Here is a 21763-nt window from a genome sequence, read left to right as displayed (position 1 = left end):
TTTTTTCAAAGGTTTTGTTTGTTGTTGTCATTCCCTGTGTTTGTTACATAACTGCCTTAACCAGAGCTAGCATAAAACGAGGTATCAGGATATGAGCAATTCTGCTTCTAATCACAGAAAAGCAGGCCTTACAGAAATGTAAATATTTTCCTTCAATTTTAATCTTTAATAATTGAAATATGCACTATAAGCAACCTGTATCACAACCTGTATAATCAAATTCAGTATATTCTGAAGATAAATGGATCCTTCACTCTGCATTGAGCTGTGATTGCCAATATCCCGGAATGATTTCAGTCAGCGTGAGATACACCGTTGCTGAAAGGCTCCAAGTAGATTTGTGATATTGACGCCATCTGTTACTTGCAATGCAGTTTATTTATAGAAACTATTAGAAATGTGGTGCTGACGTCTTTTTGCTGCGTGAATAAACTTTGTCATTCAAACTGGCTCCTTATGCCTTCTGAAATGGACAGGGCTGCTCAGTCAAGAACTGTAACAGTGAAGGAAAACCAAATCACTCCCTCCCCATCTCGCTGTGCTCTGCTTTGAGTCCGTAATAAAACAAACTTGGGAAAATTATCTGTACTAAAATAAACTTGCCATTTATTGTGAAAATTATCCGTACTAAAATAAACTTGCCATGTATTGGGAAAATTATCCGTATTAAATTAAACTTGCCATTTATTGGGAAAATTAAACTGTAACTTTTCATGCACTGTATACTTACCAATGTGTAATACTATATTTACCATGATTTGGAGATACCGGTGTTGGACTGGGGTGCACAAAATTAAAAATCACACAACACCAGGTTATAGTCCAACAGGTTTAATTGGAAGCACACTAGCTTTCGGAGCGACGCTCCTTCATCAGGTGATTGTGGGGGGCTCAATCGTAACACAGAATTTATAGCAAAAATTTACAGTATGATGTAACTGAAATTATACATTGAAACACTGATTGTCTGTTAGAATACAGTGATAGACAGAGAACACAGGGGGCTAACACCTTCAACATATTGTCTAGCTATCACCATTGTTAACAGCTAACCTGAGAATGCAACTTTTAAAAAAAGGTTTTGTGATTTACACATGAAAGAAATGAAACTCAACACGGACGTTTATTGTAAACTGACTGACTCCCACAGCTACCTAGATTACAACTCTTCCCACCCTGCCCCCTGTAAAAACGCCATCCAATATTCCCAATTCCTTTGCCTTCGCCGCATCTGCTCCCAGAAGGACCAATTCCAATACCGAACAACCCAGATGGCCTCCTTCTTCAAAGACCGCAATTTCCCCTCCGATGTGGTCGACGATGCCCTCCACCGCATCTCCTCCACTTCCCGCTCCTCCGTCCTTGAGCCCCGCCCCTTCAATTGCCACCAGGACAGAACCCCATTGGGGTAGGTGAGGACCAGTGGAGTTCTGTCCTGGTGGCGATTGGAGGGGCTGGGCTCAAGGGCGGAGGAGCAGGAAGTGGAGGAGTTGCGGTGGAGAGCATCGTCGACCACGTCTGAGTAGAAATTGCGGTCTTTGAAGAAGGAGGCCATCTGGGTTGTTCAGTATTGGTATTGGTCCTCCTGTGACCAGATGCAGCGGGGGCGAAAGAATTGGAAGTCCTTGGCCTCCTCCATCACCAGACCATGGCAACACGATGCCTGGAGGAAGAACACCTCATCTTCCGCCTAGGAACCTTCCAACCACAAGGGATAAATGCAGATTTCTCCAGCTTTCTCATTTCCCCTCTCCCCACCTTATCTCAGTCCCAACCCTCAGACTCAGCACCACCTTCTTGACCTGCAATCTTCTTCCCGACCTCTCCGCTCCCTCCCCCTCTCCAGCCTATCACCCTCACCTTAACCTCCTTCCACCTATCGCATTCCCAACGCCCTTCCCCCAAGTCCCTCCTCCCTACCTTTTATCTTAGCCTGTTTGGCACACCCTCCTCATTCCCGAAACGTCGATTCTCCTTCTCCTTGGATGCTGCGGACCTGCTGCGCTTTTCCAGCAATATAATTAAAAACCACATCTACTGAATATTTAAAGAGGCTCATTGCAGTATTGATACTGAAGCATATAACGAATTTTGTTCACTGAAGTTTCTTACTTTCTTTCTTATTTTTCGTTGTTTAAATCAGAATGGATCTTGGACTTCATTGTATCCAGCAAGTAGAATGATAAAGTCATCCAGCACAAAATCAAACCCTTCTGTCCAACTCGTCCATGCTGACCAGATTTCAGAAACTAAATACCCCGAATTGCCTGTGATTGACCCATATCTTTCGACACCTGTCCTAATCACATACCCGACTAAATATATTTAAAATGTTGTAAATGTCCTTGCATCTACCATTTCCTCTAACAGTTCATTCCAAATACAAACTGCCCTCTGAAAAGGTTGCTCCTCAGGTAGTTTTTAAATCTTTCTCCTCTCACCTTAAAATTATGCTCTTTAGTTTTGAATTCCCCTATCCTGGGGAGAAGACGTTTGCTATTCACCTCATCTGTGCCCTTCATTATTTTATAAAGCTCTCTGGGCAGCACAATAATTCAGTGGTTACTACCTCATAATTCCAGGGGCCTGGGTTCGATTCCAGCCTTGGGTGACTGTCTGTGTGAAATTTCCACGTTTCTCCCCGTGTCTGCATGGATTTCCTCCGGTTTCTTCCCCTAGTCCAGAGATGTGCAGGTTAGGTGGATTGGCCATACTAAATTGCCAATAGTGTCCAGGGATGCATCCAGGTTGATGGGAAAAGCAGGATTACAGGGATTGGGTGGGATGGTTGGTCTGGGTGGGATGGTCTTCGGAGGTTCAGTGTGGATTTGATGGGCTAAATCGCCTGCTTCCACACTGTAGTGATTCTGTGATTCTATAAGATAACTCCTTCAACCTCCTACGCCCTATTCACTTGATCTAAAATTTAATCTGACTTGTGCACTCTTAGTTTCTTGCCAGAATGTTGAAAAGCTATTGCAGAATGCGTCAGGATTTGAAAATCTATCCTGGTGCTGTTTTTCAGCTCTCCAGTTCTCTCTGCACCCTTGAGACACTCCTTAAAACTGGCTGTTTTACTGTTAAAGGAGTTACGTAATTGCAGGTTGTTGTTGATGATTCATGATTGCTTTGAGCTAACTGCCAGTCAGACGATAATGCCTGTCTTTATAATGTTGTGTATCTAATGCAATGGTTTCTCTATCACATTTGGAATTGCAATTTTCTACAACTGACTTTCACATCAGACTTCACACAATTGGCTCATGTTGTTTTAAACCATGACAAATCACAAATCAAAATGTAGGCTATAAATGACTTGACAGCAGAAGAAACAGATGTTAAATTTTCAATGACTAACAATTAAATATATCTGAAAATATCTAATATGAAATAAACACAGAGCAAGTAAAGCAGATTTAAAAGATGCAGGCAAACTGATGAAATTGCTCAAAATATTCTCAGATCCTTTTTTTGACTATTGTCCTGATCAGTAACATGGCACCTCATAGTGAATGGGAATTTGCAATGCTTGACACAAGCAATTTTCAAGGAAAAAAATTTAATCCAGCCCCAAATCATATCTATTGCTTCATCTATCAATCCCCCCTACAGCAGGTAGAAGATAAGAAGAATTTATTTTTCTGCATTCTGTTGTGATCTGGAATGTGCTGCCTAAAAAGATGAAGAAAGCAGATTTAGTTGACAGAATTGGATAGGTATTTGTCAGGAACATTTTGCATGGCTATGTGGATGCAATTGGGAAGTGGAACGAATTAGCTTCACTTTGAAAGAGCTGACTATTTGAACTATATCTTTCTCTGTTGTGAGCTGCATCTACATGCACACTGAGTAGTTTGAAATACTTTTGCCTATCTCCTGGTGCCTATCACCAAATAGATACATTCTAAGTTAGGATTGCATAGCATATATGACACACAGTCGAGAGTCTGGTGCTGGAAAAGCACAGCAGGTCAGGCAGCTTCCGAGGAGCAGGAGACTCGACATTTTGGGCATAAGCCCTTCATCAGAAATGAGGGCAAAAAATGTCGACTCTCCTGCTCCTCAGATGCTGCCTGACTTGCTGTGCTTTTCCAGCACTACACTCTTAACTCTGATCTCCAGCATCTGCAGTCCTCACTTTCTCCATGTATGGTACAGAAACAGATCATTTGGTCAATGCAGTCATGCCAGTGTTTATGGACCACTTGAGGTTCCTCCTGTCTTTACTCAAATGAATTTATAACTTATTCCAGAAACAGAAATAGAAATTGTTGGAATAGCTCAGCAGGTCTGGTAGCATCTGCGAGGAGAAATCAGAGTTAATGTTTCAGGTCTGAGGAAGGGTCACCAGACCTTGAAACTTCAACTCTGATTTCTCTTCACAGATCCTGTCAGACTTGCTGAGCTTTTTTCTGTTTTTGTTTCTGATTTACAGCATTGCAGTTCTTCTGGTTTTTTATTCAAATTATTCCCCTCTCCTTCAAAAATTTAAGTTAACGATTATCATTTCCTGGAAATTGTGTTGGGTGAATTAGACTATTGTACTGCAGCAAAACAGTCAAATATACCATTTCCCTTAAAATTGTTACTGTTTGCAAACGTGCCTCTCCAGTCCCCAGGTTTCCATTTTCCCACACTGACACCAAAGCCACCTCTGTGATGCTGTGTTACTGCTTGTTACTGCTTGACGATGAATCAGAGTGTTTTCAAATATATTTGTTCATAAGATGTAGGCATCTTTGGCTCGGCCAGCATGTAATGCCCACCCCAAGTTGGCCTTGAGAAGGTAGTGGTGAGCTGCCTTCTTGAACCGCTGCAGTCTATGTGCTGACCACAATGGCCTTGGGGAGAAAATTCCAGGATTTTGACACAGCAATGCTGAAGGAATAGCAATATATTTCCAAGTCAGGATTGGGAATGGCTTGGAGGATGTGAAACCAGCAAAGAGGATATTAGTTGAAAGATGGTAAAAGCATACATTACGGAATCAGCAGCAAAGTCCAGGCCAGAAGCAGCCAAAAAAAACATGTTTTTTGTGAAGGACAAATGTAGGTGAGGCCTGCATGTGGGTCGAACTGTCCATCGTGGCTTGTATCTCTGGATTCAGTTTAACCAAATAGCAGGGAAGGGGTTGCGAGCTCCATTTTAAATTGAATTCTGTTGGTGCTGCTGCTACACTCTGTATCTTGCCACAGCTTTTTCAACAGCTTATTCCAAACCCGCGATCTCTATCATCTAGAAGCACATGGGCAGCAGATACATGGGAACATCACTGCCTGCAAGTTCCTCTCCAAGCCACTCACCATTCTGAAATACTGTATATCACTTCAAGACTGAAGTTGTGTTACAATCTCCTTGGGGACTAATAACTTGTTAAAAAAAAGTTGCTAATGAAATGAATGACATGACAAGGTTTGATATTTTAAGATGTTTACTGTAACCAACAGATTGAAACATTTATTGCCTAAACACTAGATTGGTAGACAATTTACACATTGAGCTACAGAATAGCAAGATGTTAGGAAGCATTCCTATACACAAACAGTGTATGCTGGATCTGGTGCTAATTTTAAATCTGAGGTAAATACTTTTTGTTTAAAAAGGTAGTAAGGGATTTGGGCCAAGGGCAGGTATATGGAGTTAGACCACAAATCGGGGTGATCTAATTGAATGGTGAAACAGGCTCAAAGGGCTGAATGGCCTACTCCTATTCCCATGATTGAAATGAAAATTGGAGTGGACTTGAGAGGCTAAATAGTCCATAATTGATACTATGTTCTTATCTTCACTCACTTATTGCCACTGTGACATTCTCAATTGATTTTGTCCTTGGCAGATTCTGGCACACACCTTCATTGTTTGCACAACAGGATTTCACAAAATATTTCCTTTTAAGTGCAGCATCTAGTTGAAAAATTGTGCATTTTGTGTACTGTGCTATAATTATGTTCCATTACTCCCAGAGCTGCTAAAATATTGAGACAAGATAAATACACTAATATCTGCAAACAGTGGACAAATTCTACCTGGTTGACTCTCCGGTAATGTGCCCACCAAAAATTAGCAACCTTAAACCTTTGAATGTACCCTGTTGGTCATCAGTTTACAAAATGAGTAGTTTACTATCATATGTTCCTTGGGAGACCTTCAGATTTATTGATTATTAATCAAAGAAAACTTTCTGACGTCCAGTCCTAAATTTGCCTTTTACCCCACAATTTGAAATTCAGTCCAGAGGTGTTAGTCTTGCACTTCATTCAGAGTAATTATTGTCTCAACCAGCTTGTACATCTTTACACCATCAACTATCCCATCTCAAAAGCTGGAAAAGTAGAATTCATTTGGATCCATAACTCGACATGGAGTCTAATCTGAATGCTGTAGAGTTTGCCTGTGACTGCCTCTGAAGTGTATTCTGCTGTCCAGGCCTGGTCCAGCATTTTGTGAGGCTTATTGATTGCTGGATAGATATATTGAGCCTTATACCTAGTCTCTATGTGTGTTTCTCAGCTTCTTCCTTAGCTTGGTTTGAGTATAAGCTTTGATGAGGTGGCAATGGCCTTGTGGTATTATTGCTAAACTGTCAAATCAGAGACACAAGTAATGTTCTGGGAACCTGGATTTGAATCTTGCCATGGCAAATGGCAAAATTTGAATTCAACACATTTTTTATTTTATTCATTCACGGGACGAGAACATCGCTGGCTTGGCCAGCATTTATTTCCCTTCCCTAATTGTCCAGAAAACAGTTTAGAATGGTGCTGTGGCTCTGGAGTCACATATAGGTCAGACCAGGTAAGAATTATAGAATCCCTACAGTGCGGAAACAGTCCATTCAGCCCAACAAGTCTACACCAAACCTCTGAAGAGTAACCCACCCAGACCCATTCCCCTACATTTACCCCTCACTAATGCACGTGACCTACACATCCCTGAACACTATGGGTAATTTAGCAGGGCCAATTCACATAACCTGCACATCTTTGGACTGGGAGGAAACCCACACAGACATGGGGCAAATGTGCAAACTCCACACAGTGTGTCACCCGAGACGGGAATCGAACCAGGGTGCCTGGCGCTGTGAGGCAGTACTGCTACCCACTGAGCCAAGATGCCGATCTGTGGCAGTTTCCATCTCTTTAGGACATGAGTAAATCAGATGGGTTTTCCAACAATCAACTCTAGAAACATGGTCATTATGGAACCCTAATGCCAGATTTTTATTAAATTCAAATTCCTTAGACTGTGACCCCCTAGCTCTAGATTCTCTCTGCCTTCAGGAATCCTCTTGCTTCTATGCTGTTGAGTCCTGTTAGAATTTTATAGGTTTTTATAGATTGCCCATCATTCTTCTGAAGTCTAGTGAATATAATCCTAATCGATTCAATCTCTCCTCACATGTCAGTGCTGCCATCCCAGGACTGAGTCTAATAAACCTTTGCTGCACTCCCTAGAACAAGAACATCCTTCCTCAAATAAAGAAACCAAAACTGCACACTGTATTCCAGGTTTGTTTTCACAATGTCCTAAACAATTACAACAAGAGATCTTTGCTCCTGTACTTGCATCCTGTCACTATGAAGACCATTATACTATTTGCCTGCCGCACCTGCGTGCTTGTCTTCAGTGATTGGTGTCTCGGGACACCCAAGTCTCATGTTAATTTTCCTTTCTCAATTTATATTCACGTATTAATTTGCCTCCTGTTTTTGCTATCAAAGTAGGTAGTCTCATATTTATCCACATATTAAGCCACATCTGCTATGCATTTGCCTATTCAGTCAGCTAGCCCAAATCACATTCAAGCTTCACTGCATCCTCCTCACAGTTCACTATCCCACCCATTCACCTTTGTGAATCTGCAAATAGAGTCATAGAGATGTACAGCACAGAAATAGATCCTTCGGTCCAACTCGTCCATGCCGGCCAGATATCTCAACCAAATCTAGTCCCACTTGCCAGCACCCGGCCCATATCCCTTCAAACCCTTCTTATCCATATACCCTTCCAAGATGCCTTTTTAAATGTTGCACTTGTACTAGGCTCAACACTTCCTCTGGCAGCTCACTCCCTACACGTACCACCCTCTGCATGAAAAAGCTGCCCCTTAGGTCTCTCTTATATTTTTCCCCTCTCACCCTAAACCTATTCCCTCTAGTTCTGGACTACCCCACCCCAGGAAAAAGACTTTGTCGATTCATCTTAATCGTGCCCCTCATGGTTTTATAAAGCTCTATAAGGTCACCCTCAACCTCCAATGCTCCAGAGAAAACAGCCTAGTCAACCTCTCCCTATAGCTCAAATCCTCCAACCCTGGCAACATCCTTGTAAATCTTTTCTGAACCCTTTCAATTTTCACAACGTTCTTCTGGAGACCAGAATTGCGTGCAATATTCCAACAGTGGCCTAACCAATGTCCTGTAGAGCTGCAACATGATCTCCCAACTCTTGCACTCAGTACTCTGACCTATAAAGGAAGGCATACCAAATGCCTTCTTCACTATCCAATCTACCTGCGACTCTACTTTCAAAGAGCTATGAACCTGCACTCCAGGGTGTCTTTGTTCAGCAATACTCACTTGGACTTTACCATTAAGTGTATAAGTCCTGCTAAGATTTGCTTTCCCGAAATTGCAGCACCTCACATTTAACTGATTTAAACTCCATCTGCCACTCCTCAGCCCATTGGCCCATCTGATCAAGATCCTGTTATAATCTGAGGTAACCTTCTTCGCTGTCCACTGCACCTCCAATTTTGGTGTCATCTGTAAACTTACTAACTTTGTACCTCTTATGCTCGCATCCAAATCATTTATGTAAATGACAAAAAATAGAGTACCCACACTGATCCTTGTGGCACTCCACTGGTCACAGGCCTCCAGTCTGAAAAACAACCCTCCATCACCAACCTCTGTCTTCTGCCTTTGAGCCAGTTGTGTATCCATATGGCTAGTTCTCCCTGTATTCCATGAGATCTAACCTTGTGAACCTTGTCGAATACCTTACTGAAGTCTGGATTAGAGTGGTGCTGGAAAAGCACAGCAGTTCAGGCAGCATCCGAGGAGCAGGAAAATTCACCTTACTGAAGTCCAATAGATCACATGTACCACATTGCACTCATCAATCCTCTTTGGTTGTTGTGGTATTACACTTGATTGCCTCATTTAAATCATTAACATTTAAATCACTAACAATAGCTGGGTCCTAACACTGTCACTACAATCGTTATTTCAGAGGGCAATTTTTTAAGGTCTCTGGGATGTAAGTTATCAGAGCCTGAGGATTTAGTTGCCTTCGATCCTATCAATTTCCTCAACACCATTTTCCTACAAAATGGATTTCCATCAGTTCCTCCCTGTCACTAAACCCTATGTCCCGCAACATTGCTGGTATGTGATTTGTATCCTACTTTGTGAACACAAAATCAGCAAAGGTATTTCGTTGGTCAGCCATCTCTTTGTTCCCCATTATAAATTCCCCTGTTTCTGACTGCAAGGGACCTATATTTGTCCTCACCAAGTATTATAATTCTTCCATTACGAGAGCCACAACAGACTGTTTATTGCCACTCCCTGCTGCCTTGTCATCTGATGGAAAACTGTTGGAATTCAAGTGGTGAAAGAAATTTACATTCAAGAGCCTAAAAGTTGCAGGAACTGAACTCTTGACTTTCTGAATGAGAGTTGAGCATTCTTTCCTTTAAGATTTGATGTCATCTTTTAGATCTTTTTTGATTGAATTATTTTATAACTTGTATACTGTAGAAAAAACAGGAAAAGTGCCATTAACCCTGGAGCTCATTTTAGAAAGGTAAGCAATAAAAAAAGGTAATGTGGTTCAAGTTTGATTTTTTTTTTGCCAACTGTATAGAGCTATTGGCCTATTTGTTTCTGTGAACTTCTGAATCAGTCCTAAACTTATATGGACAATGTAGTTGGGACACAGGGGCATAGCTTCTTAGGGGACTTTTCTTGTGAGTGAGTCAGTTCTCCTGTTTGATATCTGACTGTTTTCCAGCTACACTGGGTGTGATTACAAGGGCGGCACCATTTTCTTCTAGCTGATCGTTACCACAACAACAGAATACTGTATATTTTCATCTAGCACGCGATATTTGGATAATCAACACATTATCCAAATATCTCGATTCGACAGGAAACTCATGGATACCTGAACCAGCACATAATCTCGAGCCACCCGAGCAGCAAGATCAGCTTTCTAAAATACTTGCAATACATCTGGGTATTCAAATTACACATCCAAACTTGTTAAACTAAACATGCAACAGCCGTTACAGCAAATGAACTAATTATAACAGCAAGGTACCAAATAAAATTGCTTGTTTATGTGCAGGAGCATCTGTGACCTTTGCTTTAGTACATAATGCCATAAATCTTTCACCATACTAACAATTTATGAGGAACTAAACGTGGGTTACTATCATAAACTGAACAATCTAACTATTCTTCATTTATGCTTAATGTAACTGAACAACTATAATACTTATCTTAGGATTTAAATGTATAGAATAATTGTCGCATTTTTCCATCAAACCCGCAAATGTTTGTAATATAATTTTACAAGTGACTTGGCTTACAACGTTACATTATTTAGAAATTTTTTTTCAGCAGTTGCTGACTGTACAGCAATCCTTATATTGATGCTGTCCTCTGACAAATGTTTCTTTGTTTCTCAGCCAGCCCTTCACGTCACAATATAGCAGACTGGCGAATGCAAAGTATTGCTCGAGACTCTGATGACAGCTCTGATGATGAATTCTTCGATGCACAAGGTACTAAATAATTAGTGCTTAGGAAAATGACTGAAGCCTTGCTAACATTACTGTGCAGCGATGGGAATGGGTGCAGGTAACCCAGTTACCAGTATAAATCTTCATTAATATTGGCGCCAAGGTCAGAGTTGTAGTATCTTCCTTCTGGATTTTGGATATGCTTGTGTATATTTGTCACTGACAAGTTTGTATTACCTCAGCATTTGGTTGATGTTTCAGCGTTTATAGGAGTGGCTAATAGAGGATGATCTGTTTGTAATTTCTGTATAATTAATTCTGCGAAGGAGTTCCACATAATATTGGATTACCTAAATACCAGTGACTCTGCCTCTACCAATCATTCATTGCTAATACTGAATCGATGTTGTTTTATAGTCAAGAATACAAATGGGGGTCGAGAGATTGGTTGTTGACTTGATTTCTCTATCACATGTTCAGTGTGGTCACACAATACTCATCATTTCATGTACAGATAATACCTATTTTGTGTTAACTTAAGTAGAAAGGACTTGGTTTTAAATACGACCTGCCTGTTGTTAAACCCAGGCTACAGCAGCACATCCGGGAGATTGGGCAGTTTACCTGAGTGGCTTGCTGCAGTATTTATAATACTTTAATATTTCTTCGATTGTTTTTAAGCATAACAAATTGAAAATGCAATCAGTGAAGTTCTGTATTCAGTACCATTTAATATTTAACCTAATTGCTTAATTGTAAACCAAGATAAACTTTTAAAATTACATACACCATCCTTTATTTTTATAGCTATTCTCCCACCCAAGAATTATATTGATAGACCTGTTGAAATTCAGAGAACATTGTACAGCAATTATGGATTTATAACTTCTGGATTAATCAAATAATTTCAAGAAAGCATTTGACGAAGTCCCACATCAAAAGTTGGATGGCAAAACTGAGTATCGTACTCTGAGGGTCATTGTCGGTTAGAATTAGAAAATATTGGCTTTCCCTTTGTTTGTTTGTGGGATATGGGTGTCACTGGCTTTGCCAGTGTTTATTGTTGAGTTGTCTTGGAGAAGATGGTGGTGAGCCTCTTCTTGGATCTTTGCAGTCCTATTTGTATCAGACACCCCATGCTATTAGGGAAGGAGTTCCAGGATTTTCACCCAGCAGAAATGATAATAGTATTCCAAGTCAGGTGTATGAAGAGAACTTGGAGGCAGTGAGGTCTGCAGATGCTGGAGTTCAGAGTCGACAGTGTGGTGCTGGAAAAGCACAGCAGGTCAGGTAGCATCGGAGGAGCAGGAAAATCAACATTTCGGGCCGGAGCCCTTCATCAGGAATGAGGCTGGGAGCTTCAGGGGAGAATAAATGGGAGAGGTGGTGGAGGGAGTGGGGGGAAGGTAGCTGAGAGTGCGATAGGGGATGGAGATGGGGGTAAAGGTGATAGGTCAGAGAGGAGGGTGGAGCAGATAGGTGGGAAGGAAGATTAACGGGTGGGACAAGTAGTGAGGGCGGTGTTGAGCTGGAAGGTTGGAACTGGGGTAAGGTGAGGGGGAGGGGAAATGAGGAAACTGGTGAAGTCCGCATTGATGCCCTGGGGTTGGCGGGTCCCGAGGTGGAAGGTTAGGCATTCTTTCTAGAGGCATCAGATGGCAAGGGAGTGCTGATGGAGGAGGCCCAGGACCTGCACGTCCTCGGCAGAGAGGGGCAGTTGAAATGTTCAGCCACGGGGCGGTGGGCTTGTTCTCTGAAGCGCTCTGCGAGAGGGCATCCAGTCTCTCCAACGCAGAGGAGACTGCATCGGGAGCAGCGGATACAATAAATGACGTGTGGAATTGCAGGTGAAACTTTGATGGATGTGGAAGGCTCCTTTTGGGCCTTGGAGGTGGGGGGGGAGATGTGGGCGCAGGTTTTGCAATTTTGCAATTTGCGGTGGTGTGGGAAGGTGCCAGGAGGAGAGGGTGGGTTGTTAGGGGGTGTGGACCTACCCAGATAGTCACGGAGGGAACGGTCTTTGCAGAAAGCGAATAGGGGTGGGGAGGGAAATATATCCCTGGTGGTGGGGTCCATTTGTAGGTGGTGGAAATGTCAGTGAATGATGCGATTTATGCAGAGGTTGGTGGGTTGGAAGGTGAGGACCAACGGGAGCAGCGTGAGACAGAGTGGAGGTGACGTGGAGACCAGGAGAGTGCCAGGACGGTAAGGACTTAGTATATATTTGGGCAGTGGCTGAACCCAAGGTACTACACGTGTAGTATCTCACACATATCCCCCCGGCCCCAACCAGAAGGAAAAGACTCTGTAAGGTAAGGCTTTTGTTTTTTTCTCTTTCTTTTCTTTCATATATTTAAGTGCATTGTTTGGTTTTAGTTAGTCGATATAAAGCTAAGCAGAAGTGAGGACTGCAGATGCTGGAAACCAGATTTTAGATTAGAGTGTTGCTGGAAAAGTACAGCAGGTCAGGCAGCATCCGAGGAGCAGGAAAATCGACATATCGGACAAAAGCCTAAGGCTTACAATGGCAGGGGACCCCAGACCAGTGGCTCGTGCCTCTTGCCTGATGTGGGAGCTCAGGAACGTGGCTAACATTCAAGACTCTTACACTTGCAAGAGGTGTGTCCAGCTGCAGCTCTTGTTTGACCACATGATGGCTCTGGAGCTGTGGATGGACTCACTGTGGAGCATCCACAATGCTGAGAGGTTGTGGATAGCATGTTTAGTGAATTGGTCATACCGCAGGTTAAAATTGCTGAGGGCAACAGTGAACGGGTGACCAAAAGGCAGAAAAAGAGTAGGAAGGCAGTGCGGTTATCTCCCTCCAGAACAGGTGTATTGTTTTGGATACTGTTGGGGGCGATGGCTCACCAGGGGAGGGCAGCAGTTGCCAAGATCATGGCACCATGACGGGCACTACTGTTCAGAAGGGCAGGAAAAAGACTCGTAGGGCCATAGTCACAGGGGATTCTATTGTGAGGGGAGTAGATAGGTGATTCTGTGGCCGAAAACGGAACTCCCGGATGGTATGTTGCCTCCCAGGTGCTCGGGTCAGGGATGTCACTGATCGGCTGCAGAGCATTCTAAAAGGGGAGGGTGAACAGCCAGTTGTCTTGATGCATATAGGCACCAACGATACAAGTAAAAAACAAGATGAGGTCCTGAAAGCAGAATTCAGGGAGCGAGGAGAGAAGTTAAAGAGGAGGACCTCAAAGGTAGTGATCTCGGGATTACTACCAGTGTTGTGGTTCTGTTCGCCGAGCTGGGAATTTGTATTGCAGACGTTTCGTCCCCTGTCTAGGTGACATCCTCAGTGCTTGGGAGCCTCCTGTGAAGCGCTTCTGTGATGTTTCCTCTGGCATTTATAGTGGTTTGTCTCTGCCGCTTCCGGTTGTCAGTTCCAGCTGTCCGCAGCAGTGGTCGGTATATTGGGTCCGAGTCGATGTGCTTATTGATTGAATTTGTGGATGAGTGCCATGCCTCTAGGAATTCCCTGGCTGTTCGGCGAACAGAACCACAACAACAAGCACCTGAACTACAAATCTTCTCACAAAAATTGAACACCTTTTATTCTTATATAAGAAGCTACCGGGTAACAGAGAAAAGGTTGGTCCACGAAAGGATAAGGAAGGAAGGCTGTGTTTCGAACCTGAGAAAATGGCTGAGATGCTGAATGATTACTTTGCATCAGTGTTCACTGAGGAGAGGGACATGAAGAATGTTGAGATTAGAGATAGAAGTTCGATTACTCTGGATCACATTGACATAAGTAGGGAAGATGTGTTGGGTAGACTAGAGGTTATTAAGGTGGACAAATCCCCAGGACCAGATGGGATCTATCCCAGGTTGCTGAGGGAAGGGAGAGAGGAAATAGCTGGGGCCCTGACAGATATCTTTGTGGCATCCTCAAACACAGGCGAGGTGCCGGAGGACTGGAGGTTTGCTCATGTCGTCTCCTGTACATGAAAGGTAGTAGGGATATTCTGGGTAACTACAGACTAGTGAGCCTGACGTTAGTGGTGGGAAAGTTGCTGGAGTAGGTACTGAGGGATCAAATCTGTCTATATTTGGAAAGCAATGGGCTTATCAGTGATAGGCAACGTGGTTTTGTGCGGGGGAGATTGTGCCTTACCAACTTAAGAGTTACTCGAGGAAGTGACCAAGTTGATAGATGAAGGAAGGGCTGTAGATGTCATATACATGGACTTTAGCAAGGCATTTGATAAGGTTCCCCATGGTAAACTAATGGAGAAAGTGAAGTCACATGGTGTGCAGGGTGTTCTAGCTAGGTGGTTAAAGAACTGGTTGAGCAACAGGAGACAGAGGGAGGTAGTTGAAGGGAGTTTCTCGAAATGGAGAAAGGTGACCAGTGGTGTTCCACAGGGGTCAGTGTTGGGGCCACTGTTGTTTGTGATATACATAAATGATCTAGAAGAGGGCACTGTTGGTATGAGCAGCAAGTTTGCAAGTGACACGAAGATTGGTGGAGTAGCAGAAAGCATAGGGGACTGTCAAAGAATACAGGCAGATATAGATAGACTGAAGAGTTGGGTGGCGAAGTTGCAGGTGGAGTTCAATTCAGGCAAATGTGAGGTGGTACATTTTGGGAAGTCTAATTCTGGAGCAAATTATACAGTAAACGGAAGAGCTTTGGGAAAAGTTGATGGGCAGAGAGATCTGGGAGTGCCAGGTCCATTGTATCCTGAATGTTGCTGTAGAGGTGGATAAAGTGGTCAAGAAGGCATACTGTATGCTTGCCTTCATCGGACAGGGTATTGAGTATAAGAGCTGGCAGGTCATGTTAAAATTGTACATGACGTTGGTTCGGCTGCATTTAGAATACTGTGTACAGTTCTGGTCGCCACATTACCAAAAGGATGCGGACGCTTTGGAGAGTGTGCAGAGAAGGTTTACGAGGATGTTGTCTGGTATGGAAGGTGCTAGCTGTGAAGAGAGGTTGAGTAGGTTAGGATTGTTTTCATTAGAAAAAAGGAGATTGAGGGGGGGCCTGATTGAGGTTTACAAAATCATGAAGGGTATAGACAGGGTAGATAGAGAGAAGCTTTTTCCCAGGGTGAAGGATTTAATAAGGAGGGGTCATGCTTTCAAGATGAGAGGTGAAACGTTTAAGGGGGATACACGCAGCAAGTACTTTACACAGAGGGTGGCGGGTACCTGGAACCCGTTGCCAGCAGAGGTGGTAGAGGCAGACACGGTAGATTCATTTCAGATGCGTCTGGACAGATGCATGAGTAGGTGGGGAGCAGAGGGATACAGATGCTTAGGAATTGGGTGACAGGTTTAGAAGGTGGATTTGGATTGGTTCTGGCTTGTAGGGCCGTAAATGTTTCTGGGATGTAAATTTTCTTTTGTTCTTTGAACAAGGGGGTTCTGTTCTTGTTGCGGTTGGAGTGGTGGGGTTCGAGGGCGGAGATGCAGGACATGGATGAAATGCATCGGAGGGCATCTTCATCCTCGTGGGAGGGGAAATTTCGGACCTCTGATGTGTTCCGCGGTGGAACTGATCCTCTTGGGAGCAGATGCTGTGGAGGAATTGGGAACATGGGACAGCATTTTTGCAGGAGGTAGGGTGGGAGGAGGCATAATTCAGGTAGGTGTGGGAGTCAGTGGGTTTGTAAAAAATATCAGTGTTGAGTCGGTCCTCGTGGATGGAGATGGAGAAGTCTAGGAAGGGGAGGGAGGTGTCAGAGATGGTCCAGGTGAATTTAAGGTTGGCATGGAATTTGTTGGTGAAGTTGATGAACTGTTTGACCTCCTCGTGGGAGCATGAGGTAGTGCAGATGCAGTCATCAATGTACCGGAGGAAGAGGTGGGTAGTGGTGCCTGGGTAACTCTGGAAGATGGTCTGCTCTACGTAGCTGACAAAGAGACAGGCGTTGCTGGGGCCTATGCGGGTGCCCATGGCTACCCCTTTCATCTGGAGGAAGTGGGAGGATTGGAAGGAGAAATTGTTGAGGGTGAGGACTAGTTCAGCCAAACGAATAAGAGTGTCAGTGGAAGGGTAGTGGTGGGGACGTCGGGAGAGGAAGAAACTGAGGGCTTGGAGGCCCTGGTCATGGCGGACAGAGGTGTAGAGGGACTGGATATCCTTGGTGAAGATGAAGCGTTGGTAGCTGGGAAAACTGAAGTCTTGGAGGAGGTGCAGGGCATGGGTGGTGTCCCGAACGTTTGTAGGGAGTTCCTGGAACAGGGGGGATAGGACAGTATCAAGGTAGGTGGAGATAAGTTCGGTGAGGCAGGAGCAGGCTGAGACAATGGGTCAACCGGGGTAGTCAGGCTTGTGGATCTCTACCCCCAACTCCATCCACCTATCGCGCTCTCAGCTACCTTCTCCCTAGCCCCACCCCCCTCCCAATAATCTCTCCACCCCCGAGGCTTCCAGCTTCACTCCTGAAGAAGGGCTCCGGCCCAAAACGTTGATTTTCCTGCTGCTCGGATATTGCCTGACCTGCTGTGCTTTTCCAGTAACACACTGTCAACTTAGAAGAGAATTTGCAAATTATGGTGTTCTTGGACATTGTAAGTGGTGGATAGGCTTCGGAAAGTCAAGTAGTGTATTACTTGCTACAGAATTCCTCAAATCTGACCTGCTCTTGTAGTCGCAATATTTATATGGTTGGTCCCATTCAATTTCTGCTCAATGGTAACTTCCACAATGATTATAGTGGGGAGTTCAGTGATGATAATGCCAGCAGGTATAACAGGGTCTGTGCAGAGAAGGCAGAATTAACATTTCGGGTCCAGTAACACTTCTTCACTGAATTGTAGCTGGGAAAAGATTCGAGTGAAGCTTCTCTGTGCTGTTTCTAGCGCAATCATGTATTTTTTTCAAATAAGGACACCAAAACTGTACACAGTTTCTCCAGGAATGGTTTTAGCAAGGCTCGGTATGGTTGCAGTAAAACTACACCACTTTTATATTCTTTTCTCCTTGCAATAAATACTTTCCATTTGCCTTCCTAAGCGCTTGCAGTAGCAAGATCCTTTTTTTTTGTGATTCATAGAACAAGGTGTGCAGTTCCCACTCTACCCAAGTTCTGTAATCTCTTCACATTTAACTGGTAGACTGTTTCTCTAGTCCTCCTGCCACAGTGTACAAGTTCACATTGTCCCACATTATGAACCAATCTATATTCAAGTAAGTCATTTGATAGTACAGAACTTGAGTATTGCTGAAAATAGACTCTTTTGTACAAAGCTTTTCATCTGTCACAAGAATACTAGTATTCACAAGACATTCACAAGAATACCACTACAAAGGGAGACATTATTTCATATTGTATGAGAAGAATACCAGAGACCAAACTCCTCTTTGCATCTTTCCTTCTCACTGGGAAAAGTGCTTGCCTGAATGATTAAATATAAAAGCATGCCTGTCAACTGCCCTACCATTTAAACTAGTTGCCAAGTTCACTTTCGCTAGCTCTGCCTTTATACCCTTATCCTGAGTTTACTAAGAGACAAACCTCCACTGACATAATTTGATACTGACATGTGCGGGGAGTTTGCTGAGATTTGCTGTCTATGACCTGCAATGAACCCAAGCAAGGGTGATGTATTTCCAGGGTTGCTGTGTCGTATTCTGAGCTCATTGGTTGTGCTGACCATCTTGTGCTTGTTGTGTCAGTTGAGCTCAGCAATGATGCCAATGTCCTCTTCCTCTTTCTGAAGTCTGCAGCAGACACAAATTCTTCCTTTTGATGTTTTGGAGCTGATTATGGGGCTTGGCAGACTTTGCAGTATTAACTTCCTGAACTCTTGAGCTTGATTAGTTCCTGTAATTTACTCACATTGGCCAAGACTGCTTCTGCTGTTGAACATGGGAATTTTACAATGGAGTGAGAATGGTGAATGGAATGCTAATTATAAAAAGGGATGTTTAGAGTTGTCAGGAACACTCAGCTCAGCATCATTGTTAACTGATTAAGGAGTGTGGCATTGTGTAACAGGTGGAAAGGGCTAAAGGATCTGATGTTCATTTCACCTAACAGTTAATGATTTTTGATCTAGTTTTCTGTTGCATTCAGACTTCCAAAATAATTCACACTTTGTCCTCATGTTTTCTTTTTCATCTATGCAGAAGATTTTTCAGACAATGAGGAGATCTTCCCTCAAGAAATCACAAAATGGAATTCAAATGATCTTATCGATAAAATTGGAGGGAGTTGTGAAGCTGAGGAGAGCAAAAGTAAGCTGTGTTTGTTCACACAGTTATTTGAAAGCTTTAAAGAATTTTCTTTATTTCAGTTCAGTGATATTTGAATTATAAAGTCATTGGCAATATTCCCTACCCCGTCTCTCCCCTAAGCATTAATTTCTCCTCTTCAAATATTTATTTAATTCCCTCTGAATGTTCCTATTGAATTTATTTCTCTTGACCACTCAGGAAGTGCCAGATTATATTCCAGATCATAACATTTCATTGTGTTTACAAAAGAATTGTCCTAATTCCTCTCACCATCCTCTTGCCAAGATGTTTTGACAGATTTAAAATAAGTATCAAAAAATGTTGGTGAGAGGAATTAGGCCTATTTGTACTTCAGTTTCTTCATTTGTGAACAGTCTCTCCATACTTAGGCTTTCAAAGCCTTTGGCTATGACGTTACATAAAATTGTTCAATCAGAACTTAACTCCACGTTCCTCCCTGTCCCCATAAGCTGTTAATCAAAAGTCTGTCTAATTCAACATTGGATATATTCAGTGTCCAACCTCTGCTGCTCTCTGCCGAAGAAAACTCCACAGACTAACAACTCTCTGAGGAAATAAACTTATCCATATCTGAGTCTTAAATGGGAGATCCCTTCTTTTAAACTATGCCCCGGTTCTAGATTCCACCACAATTTACTCTATTAAATCCCTTTAGAATTTTATTTGTTTTAATAAGATCATCTCTCATTCTTTTATTCCAATGAATATAGGCCTAATGTGGTCAATCTTTCCTTATCAGACAACACTGACATCCCAGGAATCAGCCTCGTGAAGACTCATTTCAGAGAGGGACTCTTAAACTACTGTGATATAAAAAAAATTCACCTCATCTGATATAAATGGACAGCCACTTATTTTTGAACCATGACCACTAGTTCTAAATTTACATAACAGGAAACATCCATTTCACATCTACCCTGTCAAGACTCCTCAGGAAAACAGAGTCATTTTTATGGTTCAATAAAGTTGCCTCTTAGTCGACTAAATTCCAAGGGACACAAGCTAAGTCTAACCTTTCCTCAAAGGACAACCCACCTGTTACAGGTAGAGTTTTCCCAACTTTCTACGAACTGCTTCCAACACACTTATATCCTTCTTTTGATAAGGTGACCAGTTCTGTACACTGTACTCCAAATGTGGTCTCTCTTGTGCCCTGGATATCTGAAGCATAAACTCTATACATCTTTCCTATCTACTGTATTAATTTTTTGTGCATTGTGCACTAGATCTCTCTGTATCTCACATTCTGCAATCCCTCACCATTTAGGTAATGTGCTTTTTGATTTGTTCGAAAAAAGTGGGCAATTTCACATTTTCCCACATTATGTTCTATTTGCCAAATCTTTGCACGCTCACTTGACCAAGTTATATCCTTTTGTAGCCTCCTTACATCCTCTTCACACTTTACATTTCTACATACCCTTGTCATCAACAAATTGGCAACCATACCTTCAGTGCCACCGTCTAAGTCATTTGTATAAATTGTAAGCAGAACCCTGTAGCACACCACTTGTTACATATGGACATCTGAAAAAAAAATTCATGTCTGCTGGCTGTTTTTTGTTAGCTATCCATGCCAAATTGCTCCCCCATGTACCATGGATCTTTTATTTTCAGTAATTTTCTCTAGCAGAGGTCAACCAGCTCAGTACAAACTGGGGATTACATTTGGAATCTATTTGGAGCATGTTTCACTATTAGTGCTTTATTCAGAGTGTAATTGGGATTGAATAGGACCATTGGGATCCACAAGGACCATGCACCAGTCAGTTTCCTTACCTAGATCTTTCTTACTTTCCTGTAATACACACTTTACACACTATTGGCAGCAGCTCAGGTTTCCCCTCCAATGATGATCTAGCTGGATTTCAGAGCTGAGTGTAAGAGGAATGTCTTGATACACCACACACTAACTCTTCTACTAACTGTACTTTCAGAAACACCTTGTGATAGTGTGAATTGGGTTAGAAAGAATTGGAAGGCCTCGAGATGTCTTACATTACTTTACAGCCAATTAATTACTTTTGGTGTGTCATCCCTGTTGTAATGTCGGAAACATGGGAGCAAATGATTGCAGAGCCCTATTGGTCAGGTAGCCAATAGAAATCTGCCTGATACATGCTGGAAGATCTTGTCATTTTCTGAATGTTAACATCCCTGACAGTGTCAACCAAGATTATGTGCTTGGCTCTCTGGATTAGGGCTTGACCATGATTTTCTGATTTGGGTGTAAGTGTAAGATCAACTGAAGCAAGACTGACTCCATTAATAAATAAAAAAAATCTAGTCCTTATGAATGACTACAATATATAGGAAGTAACAAATCTACTTATGTACTAAGAGGAAATAGATTGTTTGATATATAATGAGATGTCTGCATAAGCCCTGACTACATTATTAACAGTATGCATGTCTTTATTGAATCCTTTTTTTATCCCCCAGGTGACATATACCAAGGACAATTAACAGATTGTGTTCCTACCAGTGTCGAGCAGCTCGATCATATTGAGGTATTTGTGACATTCTGTTACACAAAAGGTGTTATACTGCTGTAATATCTGTATTTGGGAGTGGATGCAACACAGATAATAAACATTATCAATGGGAAAAAGAATAATCAACAAGAAAGTACAGAATGGCAATTTAGTTTTATTTCTGTAGAACAAAAATCTTTGCAGCATCAAGTCAACCAAAACAAATCCTATTCTGGTGCTTTGTGAATGTTATATCCCATTACACAGATCTTTTGAGAAATGTTAGGTTTCCCCTACTCCATGCACGGG

The 21763-nt window shown here is 42.5% G+C and overlaps 1 protein-coding gene across 11 annotated transcripts in view; it reads left to right on the top strand.

Moving 5' to 3' along the window:
- Positions 1–21763, top strand: part of LOC122551006 (membrane-associated phosphatidylinositol transfer protein 2) — a 475269-nt gene that overhangs the window by 358437 nt on the left and 95069 nt on the right. For all 11 annotated transcript variants that reach the window (XM_043692613.1, XM_043692617.1, XM_043692618.1 and 8 more), the window contains 3 exons: positions 10697–10792; positions 18852–18959; positions 21423–21490. In XM_043692613.1, the coding sequence (XP_043548548.1) occupies positions 10697–10792; positions 18852–18959; positions 21423–21490 (272 nt within the window). The remainder of the gene's footprint in view (positions 1–10696; positions 10793–18851; positions 18960–21422; positions 21491–21763) is intronic.

The sequence above is a fragment of the Chiloscyllium plagiosum genome, chromosome 6 (genome assembly GCF_004010195.1).
Source record: "Chiloscyllium plagiosum isolate BGI_BamShark_2017 chromosome 6, ASM401019v2, whole genome shotgun sequence".
NCBI classification, from domain to species: domain Eukaryota; kingdom Metazoa; phylum Chordata; class Chondrichthyes; order Orectolobiformes; family Hemiscylliidae; genus Chiloscyllium; species Chiloscyllium plagiosum.
This window is presented reverse-complemented; position numbering and strand designations above follow the sequence as displayed.